Below are 15,779 nucleotides of genomic sequence, written 5' to 3'. Positions count from 1 at the left end.
TCACTCTCAACAGCCTGCTGCTACCACAGCAACACGGCAGGGTCAAAGTTCACCGACACAGGAGTTTTGTCATCCGTCGGTATATCATCGGGGGTACCAGGGGGTCCCTAGCAAAATAAGCTAAATCTATACTTTGGATATATATTTTTTTTTTGAATAATCGTGAAAACTTGTGCAAATCTTTATAGATATTTTTGCGAACATTTGTAACTCAAATCTTTGCTTCTGGGGGTCCCTGGAACAAAATATTTTGAGATGGGGGTCTGCAGCCAAATACATTTGGGTGGTCCTGGACCTTGACATGAAAAAGTTTGAGAACCACTGCTCTATGGTACATAACGACCTGGCTCTCATCCATTACATATACACGCAGGCACAGAAATACAGATATGCAGAAAAACACACGCACACAATTATAGTTCAAGTGTGTTGAACAAGTCATTTGTGAACCGCATGGACATTTTCTCTCTCAGGCATGCATTATGCCATCCACTTGACTGAATGGAAGACAGTCAGTCTCAGAGGGAGAGAGATAGACAGCTTGGCTGACTGACTGACGAGCCGGCTGGCTTCCTTACCCTGCTGTTAGAAGACGTGTGCAGCAGAGAGCATGGGGGCCCAGGCAGTCAGCAAGAAGTCATTTAGTCTCGTCAGTCACAGATGGGAGTGACAGAGAGTCCTCTTTCGCTGCACGTTGGTACAGGGCTTTGGGTTGGCCGTCTGCCACCGGTGTGATCGACTCTCACTGTCTTACAGGTGCCGCAGTGTTGTGAAACTCTCGTAGCACGATCGAGCGATGAGATGAGTTTTTGTCTCTGACAAACAGTCCCCAGTTAATCTATTTCATATGTTCCCAGGCTTCTAATAATACAGAACAGCAAACCCGGCTCTGCGGTAAACAGTGACAGATAGAGCTCAGGCGTACATTCCATATCTGGTTTCTCTTTCTCTCTTCATGCTAACCATATTAATTTGCATCCCTCCCTTTCTCTCTCTAGCACTCATATTGAAGGTTGTTGACAGTAGTATTATAGTATTATTGGAGTAATTGGTTGGAGGAGATAGCAGCCATCCACATCCGGCCTGTGATTCCCTCCACTTGTACAGAGCAGCACAGCAAGCAGCAATGCTGCGCTGCCTTCATACTGCTGCCGGCTCTTCAGGTCATAATTCAGAGCTGTGCTGGCCAATAGGAATGTGCTCTTGCATCCTCTCTCGCTCTGTCAGAGATTTGCCCAGTAGAAGTTGGATGTCAGGGCTATGTGGTAACATCAACTGTAAGGTTGATGAGGGACCGCGGCATCAGAGGGCAAGCCTTACGCCAGGCCATCAAGGAAACATCCAGGGTGCCAGAGCGACTGGCCAGTGGCTATGGCTGGAAAAGAACGATCCCAGCTGGTCTCCCAAATAAGCTGGACAGATGCAGAGGGGGGTGGATCTAGGGTGCCAGAATACACAGAATACACTGCTGAGCCTACTGGAGACATCTTGGGCCCAGCCAGCGAAATATTGGCAACCCCAATGATGTGTCTGTCCAGCTTTCTCAACATCAGAATAGTACTGTGCTCAAGTCTTCCATCATTAGTTATGCGGCCAGGTTCAAGCTTGGCTCAGGGAAGAGGGCGCCCCTGCCATGCAGAGTCCCCAGGCACTTAGATTTTTAACATCACGTCCTGTGTTTTTGAAAAATGCACTTTCCCCCCCTCATTTATCGCTTTATTTAGATAGATAGGAGAGTGCAGAGAGACAGGAAACCAAGGGGAGATACAGTATGTGAGACAAGACACAAGCCAGAAGGAGCACAGGGAGCATGAGTGCACACCTTAGCACACGTGTGTGTTTATAGAATGAAGTATAAATCTTTCCTTCTCTGGAATGAAGCTATTACCTTTCCTCCACTCTCCCTCCCCTCCACCATCTCTATTCTATAATAACAGAGAGAGAGAGAGAAAAGCACACCGCTCTATGTCTGCGGCGATCGGCTGCTGAGTACTCCCCTCGCCAGATTATTTCAAACTCATTTCAGATCCATTTCATATTGGGAAGGCAAGTGGTGCTTTCATTACACAGACTGACAGCTGACTGAGCGATAGGCTTGGAATAGGCACAGGGTGTGGGTAAAGGCGTGAGAATATGGGAATGCACAGAGAATGTACAATGCATGTTGAACTCCACAACACACCTGACAGCCCAGCTTCCAGAACACACACACACACACACACACACACACACACACACACAGACACAGACACAGACACACACACACACATTGGCACATCAAGCGGCAGGTATTATAATCTGCCTTAAAGACAAGCGCCCGCCCCAAAAATAACAGTCATTTTGTTTGATGGTTTCCGAAACGGAATTGGTGCAATTAGCTTTGTGTTTCTCAGCCATCATTCTTCATTTCAGCAGAGCAGAAATTGTCTCCGGTTTGTCTTTATCTGTCAAAAATCTTTTTACTGTAGTGGTGATAATTACATGGCTGAATTGCATGTAAGGTTGTGGTTATTTTTTATTTTAATTATTTTATTTTTTTATGTATTCTCTTTGTAGTTTAATTTTGTGACAAAAAATACCCTCTCCAGTGACAGGCAGATGATTTCAAGCTTAATTGTCAAGGAAAGTGATCGTAATGCATGATAACACTTAGTGACAAACAAAAATGACAGAAATGACAATCACATTTCTGCTAAATCTGTCTCTCCTTTTTTTCTGTGTAAAGCCTTAAAATTGAATCTCTCATTTCTAGACTATTTCTATTTATACTGTATGTCATTTACTGTGTTTTTCATTATCATCAACTGCCATAATTGGCAGTTCTGGGGACCTGCATTCAGTACCATTGTTTTATTATAAATGTAATGTAATTTCATCTTGTGTTATGAATTGATATCTGTGCATTGATATGAATCTGAAATCTGATGAAAAGCATATCCCGGCTGCTGACAGTAGATCTCTATGGCAACTGATGTTAGAGGGTCACTGCTCTTGATCTCCTGTGGAGATATGCATATTGTTCCACCAAAGTGAAAGGTTGATAATTGCTTTCTCTCTCCTTTTCTCTTTCTCTATCTCACCTTCCTAATCACCACCTCCCTTGTCATTCTTTTCCCCCTCTCAACCTCCCTCTGTCTTCTTGTCTCTCCCTTATGCTTTCCTCCCTCTTTATTGTGTGCAGGTGGTGAAGTTGAAGGGTCAGGTTCTGTCAGTGATGTTTCGGTTCCGTATGAAGAACAGGGAGTGGATGTTGATAAGAACCAGCAGTTTCACGTTCCAGAACCCGTACTCCGATGAGATCGAGTACATCATCTGTACCAACACTAATGTCAAGTATGTACTGTATCCCAACCCCAACTCTGTCCACACACACACACACACACACACACACACACACACACACACACACACACACACACACACACACACACACACACACACACACACATCTTAAGTCTTCAGCACTGGTTTGACTCTCCAAATGCCAGTGACACATTCCCCCTTCTGCTGTGTGGTGAATATTAACACACCTCTGCTGGCATAATATTTACTTTCTACACACTGGAAGCAATGTCTGTCACACCCAACACAGGATAATATTTGCCTACTTTTATTGATTTGCGTGTTGTTAACAAGGTGTTAAGCGAAAGCCAGTGGAAAGGTGCCAATTTTCCGCAGCTCATATTCCCTGTAAGACTGGCCTACTGCTGCTTGTTTGCTTTTTGGTCCCTGCGGTGCCCCGTACCTGCTGGTTCATGCATGGACCTCAGGCACAGTTTACAGTAGAACATCTCCCTGCGCTGGGACACCTCAACTAACAGTCGACTACAACTCTGAGAAAAACCTAACTCCAACTTACAAATCTCAATCATTTACACATAAAAAAAAGAATACATATTTGTTCTTAACTTAACTCATTGAGTGCCACAATCCGTCAAATCCGTCACGTGGCCTGACGCCCAGAGCGCCACGATCCGTCAAATCCGTCATAAAAAAAAATTCAAAATAAAAAAAAAAATTCAAAATAAAAGTTTTTTTTTTTTTTTTTTTTTTTTTTTGGGAAAAACATGTTCAGAACCCAAGATATGATGATTTGAAGATTTGCTGCTCCTTCCACTCCTTGTTTAACCTATAACTTAAAAAGGCTGTATCTCGCTTCCTAAGCACTTTTTTTTTACAATGAATTTTGGCTGTGGCACTCAGAACCAAAATTCCATTAACATGAATAAATAAGTTTGGCACTGAATGAGTTAACCACGCTAGCCCTATTTTATACTTTGTTTTACAACGGTGTTGTGTTGCCCCAAACAAACACAAAGCACAAGAAACGTAACATTCTGGAAGAAAGGGAGTTCCACTGTGCCTCAAACCAGACTAAGGCAAGTCCGGTACATCACAGGAACAGGACACAGCAGCAATAAAGAAGGAAGGTACTGGAACAACCTGGCCAATTTAAGCCTTTTATTAAAGAAATGACCTGAATAAGATGTACCACTGACATCGAAACGTCATTCTATCTCCTTGCACCTTTAATTAAAGGCTTAAATCGTTTGAGTTGCTCCAGTGCCTTCCTTCTTTATTGCCACTCGCAGCATTCTGTCTGCATTCAGTGGATGTGTGTTTTGCCATACATAAAAACACCTCCATGGACCAAGCACATCAAAACCACAATCATTATTATTTCCGCCTGGCCAGACAGTCGGAAATTATTTTTTTGCCCGTCTGTCTGTCTGTCCGTCCGTCTGTTTGTCTGTCCATCTGTCCATCTGTTTGTCCATCCGTCCATCTGTCAGTCTGTGAGACTCAGACGCCACTTTACCGATCGGCATGAAACTTTGCGCTCACACTCCTCGTAGGCCAAGGAAGACCCTCCTCCCCAAATGTTTCAAATCGGCCTCATGGTGGTACTGTAACGGGTCGATTCACGTTTTAGCCTTTAACTCTGGAACTGAAGGTCGTACAATGACATTTTCCCTTTGCACTTTACAGTATATACTGAGTGAAAATAGCTGCTATAGATCTAATATTTTAGAACTTAGGCAAAATAAATTAAGTACTGTACAAGCATTACATGCCAGCAATGGCATGTAATGCCATTGCCATGGCAGGTGTTAAGCAGTAGGGGGCAGTGGAGTCACTGTTGATCTTGTCATCTTGCCCATGCTGAGATATGAGGAAAGGGTTGTTGGGGCGCAGCTTCTCATCTCTGCAGTGATCGACTTCGATTGAGATTCTCGGTGAACCGTTCGATGCCTTTCCAAAACAAACATTCCTCCTCATACTCCGGAACATTGGAGCAGTTCCGTATTTCATTTGATTTAGATGGTCAAATTGTTCTTGTTGCACCCCCCACCCCTCCCTCTCTCCACGGACATGTTTTTATGAGTGGAAAGCAGTATTTCTTCTGTTTCCGAGGCCCACGGCATAACAATAATAGCATAAAGTGAGCAGATCAGATTAGCTATGTAAACATTTGGAGGCCTGCCGTTTTGTGTTTATAGAAGTCTTTTATATGATCATCTTTGCATGTAAGCCAGTGTGCACTGTGCATAGATGTACATGTGTGTTTTGTGCACACACTGTATGCATGCATGTGTGTGTGGGAGTTGTATCTGGTTGAGGTGAGAGCCAAGAGCCTTAGTGCTAGCCGAAACTGTAGATTTATGGGGTCACAACAAAAGAAATTAGATCCCATTTATCAGAGCACCACAGAGTTATGAAGCTCATGGCTTTGTTGTGTTCCTCACAGCACGACACCTGCACATTGTGTGTGTGTGTGTGTGTGTGTGTGTGTGTGTGTGTGTGTGTGTGTGTGTGTGTGTGTGTGTGTGTGTGTGTGTGTGTGTGTGTGTGTGTGTGTGTGTGTGTGTGTGTGTGTGTGTGTGTGTGTGTGTGTGTGTGTGTGTGTGTGTGTGTGTGTGAGAGAGAGAGAGAGAGCACGTACAGCACGTGTGTGGGTGCTTAAGTAAAGACATAAATCAATGCTGCTGAAGAGGTGGAAAAAGGTTCCACTGAGAGAGATGGAGTGAGAGTCCCAGAAACAACCTTATTGAGGGATTTCATTCCATCAGTACAATACTTACCGTATCTTCAGCCAATTCCCATTGTGGAAGATTGACACTGATCAGATCGGAGCAGTTCATTTAATTTGTTCTACCGAACTCCTCAGTGGGAGAAGTGTGTTTGCTTTGTTCGGAGCCAAGCATGGTTTCCTGACTGCCCTGAAATAGCAGTAGTTTTTCCATTGGCTTCCTCTCCACACGGATCTGATTTTATTTACTTGCAGGATGGTGGCAGATGTTTGTGTGTTGTGTGTGTGTGTGTGTGTGTGTGTGTGTGTGTGTGTGTGTGTGTGTGTGTGTGTGTGTGTGTGTGTGTGTGTGTGTGTGTGTGTGTGTGTGTGTGTGTGTGTGTGTGTGTGTGTGCGCGCGCGCGCACGCTTAGTCTCTAGAGTGCTCTCTTGCTTACCTGCAAGTGCACTTGTTTTTCCCATGTCTGGATTTAGATTTAGTTGTTATTGTTGACACTGCAGTCTGTGTTGTGACGAGCTGCTGCAGAGGTTTGCTCGATATCATATGGTGAATTTCCTGTTTCTCATTCTCTTTTTATCCTGTAAAGACACGATGGATGAAATCGGCTGCCAAGTGGTTTCCCCTGAATAAGCCCAGCCAATCCTATCAGATGTCGTTCGAGTGCCTTGTTGTTGATTAGATGGGTTAGAATCAATGGGGCGTTGGCTCTGCTGTTGATGGCTCTGCGATGGCTGACCACAGGCCAAACAGCAATCTGCTGCAGGGATGCAACCCAACTAATCGATTTAATAAAATAATTATCGATAATCAATTCACATTTACCTTTTTTTTAAAAGCTAATATAGCAGATCTACAAGCTCACAACTTGCCCCGATGCAACGCGTTGTGAGCTTGTAGATTGGCTATTTTAGTTATTTTCATGTATTAATCCATTAATTAAGACCTGAGGCTGATTCTACAAATGCCTTCTAAATCAGTAGTTTTCAAAGTTTTTCGTGCCAAGGATCCCCAAATTGATATATATCTGAAACAAGTTTTGTGCCAGGGACCCCCAGAAGAGAAGATGTGTGTTAATGTGTGTTAAAGTTGAAACATTTTCAAAAATAGCAGATGTACAAGCGTGGCACAAAGTATTAATTCATGATTCTAAAGTATTAAATAGGACTATTCAATTAGTAATTTATAAAAACATCTATTCACTTGTTTTTACATTGATTCATTGGTATATAAAGAAAAAAATCACACCCTGTGTGAAGGTAGCGGCACCTTTGATACATTTTGTCATCGATATGTGTTTATAATGTGTTTATAGCCATGTGTCACGTGAAGCTTGACCAATCACTTTGTTGACGGGTTTGACCAATCAGAACGTTGACGGGTCTGACCAATCAGAACGTTGACGGTGAACACGGACAAAGTCAGGTATAGAGCAGGATCCGCTCTATACCTAAAGGTATAGAGCGGCTAGCGCCGCTAAAAAGAATTATCCACACTCAAAAAAGTGCTTCCCATAATCACCAAGAAAAGTATTTATACCGGTAGTTGCAGCCCATCTGCTGTGGTTAGTGACATCTCTAACCATTAAGCAGGTCATTCCAAATATTCAGCCTCATCTAGGATTCTAAGTCTTGAAGACCAGCAGAGAGGATGGTGAGGGCCTGAGAGAGAGCAGAAAACGTCCGTATGTTGCCATGGTTATAAACCTCCTGCTGTCCTCTACTGCTATGACTATGTGCTCCTCTGCCCCCATGAAGTCCTGTGTGTGCGTGTGTGCGTGTGTGCGTATGTGCGTGCGTGCGTGCGTGCGTGTGCGTGCGGTGGACAAAGTACTCAACCTCAGCACTTGAGTCAAAGTATAGATGCTACTAGTCAAATATTATTGTATAGTCTTAATATAAGTGAAAGTTAATCAGTTAAATATGCACTTGAGTTAAAGTACTGGAGTACTTGCTTTATTCAAAAGTACATGCTATTAAAATTAAAGAATAAAAAGAATAAAAGAATAAAATAGTATTCAAAAGTACAAATTACAAAGTGCATTTTCTTTTTTAATATCAATGAGCCCTCCTCCCCCCATTTAAAGATTTTCCAGAAACAGAAAAAAAGAAAACATTGTGAAAAGAGCCGATTAACAAGCTCACAACGCATTACATCACGAGTCACGGCGCTTTGTGAGCTTGTCGATCTGCTATTTTACACTATATTTGAAATAGGGCTTATAATTCATAATGTACTTTTTCCCCTCATAGAATTGTAGTGGAGTCAAAAGTACAATATTTGTCTTAGAAATGTAGTGGTGTGAAAGTAGTGGAGTATCCAAAAATACAAGTACCCCAAAAGTATGTATTTTTTTAGTACAGCACAGTACTTCGTTACTGCCCACACCCCATGAGTATAAGTCGTGTGTGCGTATGTGTGTCAGGAGAGGAAGGGTTGCGCTTGGTGTGAAAATAGTGCACTCTCATACATATTGCATGCATTCACACACTCCACTACCAATGTAGCATTGGCACGGCCAGTTGATGCATTGTGCCAGTGAGCCCCTGATGAAACTATCCTCCATGGACAGTACATGGGGCACAGTGGCTGCTTAGCCAAGGCAGCTCGAGCGGAAATAACAAATTACAATAGTATACAATATTGAATATGAGGATTTGCATGGGCCTGAGCCTGGGCTCTGCAGACCTGGAGAGGAGAATAAGACATAAAAAGTAAATTTAGAGCCATTTTTCCTCATGGTCGTGTGATGCTGAGCATTTCAGAGGTGCTGCACTGGGGAGTTGTGTTACTGTGGAAACTTTGAGCTGGCTCCAAACCCAGATCTTAACATTCTTTTCAAAGTTCAAATAAAGTCCTGCAGCATGAGTGTGTTTGGGGCTTACCACTCCAGGTGACCCCTTTGTGTGCGTGCGCACGCGTGTGTGTGTGTGTGTGTGTGTGTGCGTGCGTGTACTGTACGTGTGCATGCATGTGTGGACTCACTCCTATATCTCCTTTTGATTCACCATCAATTCACTCATAGTGGACCTGGACAGACAGACAAACGGGATGAGAGGGAGGAAGACAGTTGTAATTTGCAGATCCTTATAAGCCACTCCTGACACCACAGTGGCTTGGCGTGGTTCCCCTCTGCTCTGTTTGATTCCCACTGGCAGCTCTGTTTGATGGGTCGCAGTGTGTCTACGTGTCAGGATCAGCCGTAATAGACTGTAGCTCCAGACATTAGGGCCACTGGCAGCAAGTGGCTTCTAATCCACTCTGGCAGGTACTGAGTTGAGGCCTGCATGAGTTTACACAGCACACACTCCATCCAGGACACGAGGGTCTGAAAACTCACCTCATGAGACTCTACCTCACCCCCCTTGCACTCCTTTTTTGCATTTATAGATGCTAGTTATACAACACAGATCTTAGATGCAGGTTGGTTACTTGTACACACATACTATGTATGTTGTTTAGATACCGGTAGGCATATACTGTTTACTTGTCCACAAATGCTACAGTACCACAATGGAACCACAATGGAAATAAACCTTGGGGCTTTGTGTTTTTATCCTCATATCACTGTGTCTGCTGTATGTGTGGAAGTGCTCTTTCCTTTGATCACCAAATAATGAGGTTTACCTGGTTACTTTATAGCACTTACAATTGTTGTCTTTGCACTCTGTTTACCTGACCATTTACCATGTTGTTTGTTGACTAGGGTTCATGCCACTTACAGTACTCTGATGTAGCACATTGTAAGTCGCTCTGGATAAGAGCGTCTGATAAATGCTTACATTGTAAATTGTAAGTCTCCTGGTTATGCCCCGGCCTAGGGGAACCTTAAGGCGCAACACAAAAAGTGGGACTCCCCTCTTTCCAGCTCCCAAGAACCACCAGCAACAAGGGTTTGCAGCCTTTTTATTAAAATGCCAGTGACTTCAGGGTGGGCGTTAAGTCAAAACAATGAACCAAAGAAACCTACATAAGAACCTGAACTTACCTATCAAATCAAAATAAACCAAATTACTAATCACTAACCTAACACATACTCAAAAAACACAGGAGAAACTCCGATCAAAATAAAGACTACCCACCCCTACGAAACCAAGGCTGTTAAAATAACGACAATAACTCCTAACACACATTCTACAGGTTGGCTGGCAGTCTTGCTGGAACTGAAGAGAGGAGAGCCCTCAGGAGGTGTGGAAAGCAGGCCTTTTTAAAGTTCCCTCTCCCAAGGCTGGAACCAATCAGCTCCCTGCAAAATGACTCACTCATACATTCGATCAGCCAGACACACCTGCAGCCCACCACTCTCACAGGCACACGCACACCAACCACACAGAGGCATACACAAACCTATACACAGAAGATTAAAACATACAGGCATAAAATACATTATGACCTCAGGGTCATAACACTCCTAGTCTCTCTCTATACCGCATGTCTTTATTTGTCTCTCTCCATTGTCTCTTTCCTGTTCTTTCTCACCTTCTTTCTTGTATTAAGTTTGGCATCTTCTGATGCATCAGGGAAAAGGAATGAGAGAGAAGGAGAGATGGTCACGGCCACTTAATACTTGGACATGCACTAAAAGTGTATGCTAATAGTCAATTGAGGCCATGGTAATATTACGCCCTTGTAGCTGTCTATTCATAAGCAGGTCATCTTGGTTCAGAAAGCTCAGAAAATCACTGCAAGGCTTTGAAAATAAGTGGCTGATTTAGCTGGATCTGCACAGCATTTCTGTGTACCAGTAACAAATGGAACGGATGCAATTCTGGAACATATTATGTTGCCAAGCTACCAATGGTCCATAACCACAGAGAAATGTCTGCTGGAACAAGTTTAGAGTCCAAAACAACTGCTCATGGAGGCGGGGGGAGGGGAGAGAGAATTAATTTACACCATATTTACTATGAAGGAAATACCATGTATGTACACTGCATCTGTTCACAGATGTTGAACACTTGTTTTTTTTTATCATTAACACATTGTTCGGATCACCCCTTAAGCTCGATAAAAACAAAAGAAAAATGTCATCCCGCGCAGGAAATTCAGTTTCAGCTTCACCCAGCTGGGTGCTGTCCACAGAGGAGTGCAGAGGGGACAGTAGTTAGGGGTTAAGTGTCTTGCTGAGGGACACTTCGGCACATTGTTGAGGGCTGGAATTGTACCCGGGACCTCCAGGACCTCTGGACTCCCAGGCGGGCTCCCTAACCATTCAGCTATGGCCGCCCCCCACAAATTGGAAATTAAGGGGCCGTTTCCACAGAAAGCGTCTTACGAGCTGAGGGGTGCTTTGGATATCATATCCATAGCACTCACACGCAGCGTTTATTGATGCCCGCTACGTTCAAACCGATCAACCGTTTCTGTGCTCAAATGTCCTGTCCTCTGCGTTACTAGCACAAAGAGCTTCGCTGAAACGACAGTAAACATGGACTTCTTCTCATGGTTGTGATAAACGTCTGGACGTAAATCACCGGGTTGTCAGACACCGCCAGGAGGATAAAAAGAGCAGCGCTCCTCTCCAAAAGTTGAACTATTGTCAGCTTGAAGCGCCCAGATGCCAAGAGCGCTGAAGCACGGTGCTCGGTCGCTGGGAAGAGGAGCGCGTCTTCACTATAGAAATACATGGCAGACAGGCACTTTGTCACGCGCACACACACACACACACACACATACAGACCTGCCATACCTGCCACCTCAAAAACACACTTTGTGTGTACTGGACACGGCCGGGACGGCCCCTAAATCTACTGGTCTTTAAAACTCACAAATACCTTTGTCCAGATGTTCACTCCCTCTGGGGTCATCCTAAGATTCCTTGATGCTCTTCTCCAGATTGTCTTTTTTTCCTTTTCTCCCAATAACCAATTCCCCCATGTCGTCCCTGTGACTGCTACTGGCTGGTCTTGGAGTGTGTATAGTAGACAACCATGTCTCTCCTCCAATATATGTGACATTGCCTCTTTTCATGTCACAGTGAGGAGTATCACCGGGAGAGCGGAACACATGCAGAAGAATGTGCTATCCTTCCTTGTTCCGCTCCCAAGCTGAACAGGTGAATCTGCAGGTTGTCACTAAAGCAGAGACAGAGATCGCCCTCCCCACCCGGCTTCCCACCCATGAACACGGTCAATTGTGTTCATTGGTGCGCCCCTCTAGACAATCTGTCACACAGCTACTGTGTCTGGTCTGCATGCTGGCTTGTCACATGGTGCTGAATTGGATAAAGTGCTAATTTCTCTCGGTTGGATGTGACATGTGCATGGTGTAGCTTGAGGAGCTGACTGTATTTTGTGTTTGTATTCTGTGTTCTTGCAGGCAGCTCCAGCAGCAGCAGCAGCAAGAATTGGAAGTTCACCAGAGAGATGGATTGACTGCCTACGATCTGTCCCAGGTACAACCTGCCTCACACACCCCTAGCCCCTTGGTTACCCACACACACTTATGCTGGGCAGGAACTTGCTCTCAGACTTGGGGCTGAATCAGTTGTGAATGCATGTTCTAGGCTGTTCAACTGCCTCTGCAACTTCCCTTGAATAATCTGAACTGGAGCCCAAAATATCATTGCCCGTGTGTGGCTTAGCATACTTTATTTTGCTCTGGAGGGCCGGTACTGGCATGAAGGATGTGCACATGCTTTGTGTGCCTGAGTGAACACACATTGCAACCATGCAAATGAGTGTTCAAGTGGGCCCTGATCCAAAAAAGCTTGGGAACCGCTGGCATAGCATAAGCCATGTGCTGTTGTGTGAGCCTGCGCAGCTCATCCCGTGACTCATCCTGTATCTTCCAACAACAACATTCTCCCACCTCGCCCAACACAATGCAACCCCCCCCCCCTCCCCCTCATTCCTTAGGTTCCAGTGACTGGTGTGGGAGGCGTCCACGAGGCAGGAAAGAACATCGACAAGACAGAGGCCCTGTTCTCCCAGGAGAGAGACCCTCGCTTCGCAGAGATGTACACCGGCATCGCAAACTGTATGACACACACACACACACACACAAACGCACACGCACACACACACACACACACACACACACACACACACACACACACACACACACACACACACACACACACACACACGCACACACACATATGCACACACACGCACACTCAAACGCACACACAAACGCACACACACACGCACACGCACACGCACACGCACACGCACACACGCACACACACACGCTCAGACACACACACACACACACACACGCACACACACACACCTCTCAACACATAATATTGCACCATGGTTTAGAATTTGGATATAGTGTACATCTGTCTTCCAGGCTGTTGAGAAACCTTTGTGTTTTGACAGTTGAGAAGTAGTCTGTTTTTGCTTCGGTGATCCCCTGTCATTTCCTCACTTGCTATTGCTCTGCTTTTCTCTCTGTATGTCTTTATCTCCTCTCATCTCTGTGATGATGATGATGATGGTGTGTGTGTGTGTGTGTGTGTGTGTGTGTGTGTGTGTGTGTGTGTGTGTGTGTGTGTGTGTGTTTGTGTGTGTGTAGCGGGAGATAAGAAAATGATGGTTCCTTCGTCCACGGCGGGCGGACAGCAGCTGTACTCCCAGAGTTCTCCGTTCCAGCAGGGCCACTCGGGCAAAAGCTTCAGGTACGCCCTGATAGTCAGCACGTATTAAGCTTACTATACAGTAAGCTTGTGTCGTGCAGAGCGTTTTCCTACACACACATACAGGTGTTTAGCCTGTGCATGTAGGCACACCAGGCCCCAGACAACACCTCATTATCACACCACACATGCAAGCTGGAGGCTGTGATCTGCTGCAGAGCTGTGAAGAAAGTGTACAAAGCCGCGGCACCATTGTGTGTGTGTGTGTGTGTGTGTGTGTGTGTGTGTGTGTGTGTGTGTGTGTGTGTGTGTGTGTGTGTGTGTGTGTGTGTGTGTGTGTGTGTGTGTGTGTGTGTGTGTGTGTGTGTGTGTGTGTGTGTGTGTGTGTGTGTGTGTGTGTGTGTGTGTGTGCCTGCGTGCGTGCGTGCGTGCGTGCGTGCGTGTGCTTCCATCTTATTCCTGTATTTGCCGTTATAGTTTTTTTCTCCACTAAGTCTTTGATCAAACTGAAATGTTTCCCTGGATAAAGGTTAAGCTGTCAGCCTGAAACTAATATTTCTCTCTCTAAATGGTTGTGTGTGTGTGTGTGTGTGTGTGTGTGTGTGTGTGCTTGTGCGTGTGTGTTTGTTTTGCAGTTCTTCAGTGATTCATGTCCCTGGGGTGAACGACATCCAGCCATCAGGCTCATCCAATCAGAATCTAGCCCAGATCTCCAGACAACTCAATCCTGGTCAGGTGGCCTGGTCAGGCAACAGACCCCCATTCTCTGGACAGGTAACACACACACACACACACACACACACACACACACACACACACACACACACACACACACACACACACACACACAGAAACACATTCACACGCTCCAAATCAGCACACACATTGCTCACTTTCATCTCACATTCATACAAATCTTCTCCTTTGTCTCACACAGACACACACTCTTTGTCTCTCTGTCACACACACACTCAAGTTCACACACATACATACATACCTGTTCCAGTGGTGATGTGGTGTTGTGTAGTATGTATATGGTCAGTGGTCTGTTGACATCCAGCTATTTGGATGGCAAGCGCTTCCATTTGCATCATTAATGAACTCAACCATGTCCCTAGTTGTCATGGTTACTGTGCACTCCGCTAGAGCCGCCTTTGCCATGATTCAAATTGATGGCATCCGATAATGGATAGGCTCACTGGCGTGCGTGTATGCGCGTGTGTGCGTGCTTGTGCTTGTGCGTGTTTGTGTTTGTGCTTCGCGGTCCACAAGCATGCTAAGGGGAGTGTGTTGAGCATATGGTTCTTAACAGGCTCATCCGTCTTCCTTGGCCTGGTCCAGCAAAGCACACACACACACACACACACACACACACACACACACACACACACACACACACACACACACACACACACACACACACACACACACACACACACACACACACACACACACACACACACACACACACACACACACACACACACACACACTTTTGCTATGCCAGTGATCCAGTGATATATCAAGCTAGATTCATACCCTAAACCCCCAACTTTGACCACAAAATGCATAATCTTAACACCTAGCTTAATGTAAATCTAATTGAAACCGTAAGGTAATCATCTGTGAAGGAAATCCCAATAAGAGGATACATCCAATGGTTTATAGGGTGTATCCTCTGGTGGTCAAAGATAAACAGGCAGGCCTGCACACCGTAGCTCCCATTAAAGTAACTTTATTAGGACATCAAAAAAAGTGACATTTCAAGCGACCGCTCTCCTTCAGACTGAAGTTACTTTTAATCCATTCAATCCAGGAACGCATCTGTGTCATTTTAGATTTTATATTTTTTAATTTTTTTAGATTTTAGAACATTTTTGCAAATCTTTGAATAAAATATATATTTTTTTAAAGCAAACATATATAACATAAAAATATATATATTCAAAGATTTGCACACATTTTCAAAATTTTTCAACAAAAACATTAGATCTACAAACTCATAGCACGGCACTCAGTGCCACGCTATGAACTTGTATATCTGCTATTTTTGAATAGCCCAAAGTATTCAAATAATGGTTATAGCTAAAAATCTAAAATGACACTGTATATGCGTTTGAATGGGTTAAAGTAATTTTAATAGGACATAAAAAGAGTGAAATTTCGAG

At 44.5% G+C, this 15,779-nt stretch overlaps 1 protein-coding gene across 2 annotated transcripts in view; it reads left to right on the top strand.

Moving 5' to 3' along the window:
• Positions 1-15,779, top strand: part of arnt2 (aryl-hydrocarbon receptor nuclear translocator 2) — a 68,564-nt gene that overhangs the window by 40,347 nt on the left and 12,438 nt on the right. For both annotated transcript variants that reach the window (XM_084065607.1, XM_084065606.1), the window contains exons 12-16: positions 3,182-3,333; positions 12,348-12,423; positions 12,887-13,007; positions 13,551-13,653; positions 14,247-14,385. In XM_084065607.1, coding sequence (XP_083921733.1) covers positions 3,182-3,333; positions 12,348-12,423; positions 12,887-13,007; positions 13,551-13,653; positions 14,247-14,385 — 591 coding nt within the window. The remainder of the gene's footprint in view (positions 1-3,181; positions 3,334-12,347; positions 12,424-12,886; positions 13,008-13,550; positions 13,654-14,246; positions 14,386-15,779) is intronic.

This window comes from Gymnoscopelus microlampas, assembly GCF_963454915.1.
Source record: "Gymnoscopelus microlampas genome assembly, chromosome: 1".
In the NCBI taxonomy this organism is placed as follows: domain Eukaryota; kingdom Metazoa; phylum Chordata; class Actinopteri; order Myctophiformes; family Myctophidae; genus Gymnoscopelus; species Gymnoscopelus microlampas.
The sequence above is the reverse complement of the archived record's forward strand: the minus strand, read 5'-3'. Positions and strand labels throughout refer to the sequence as shown.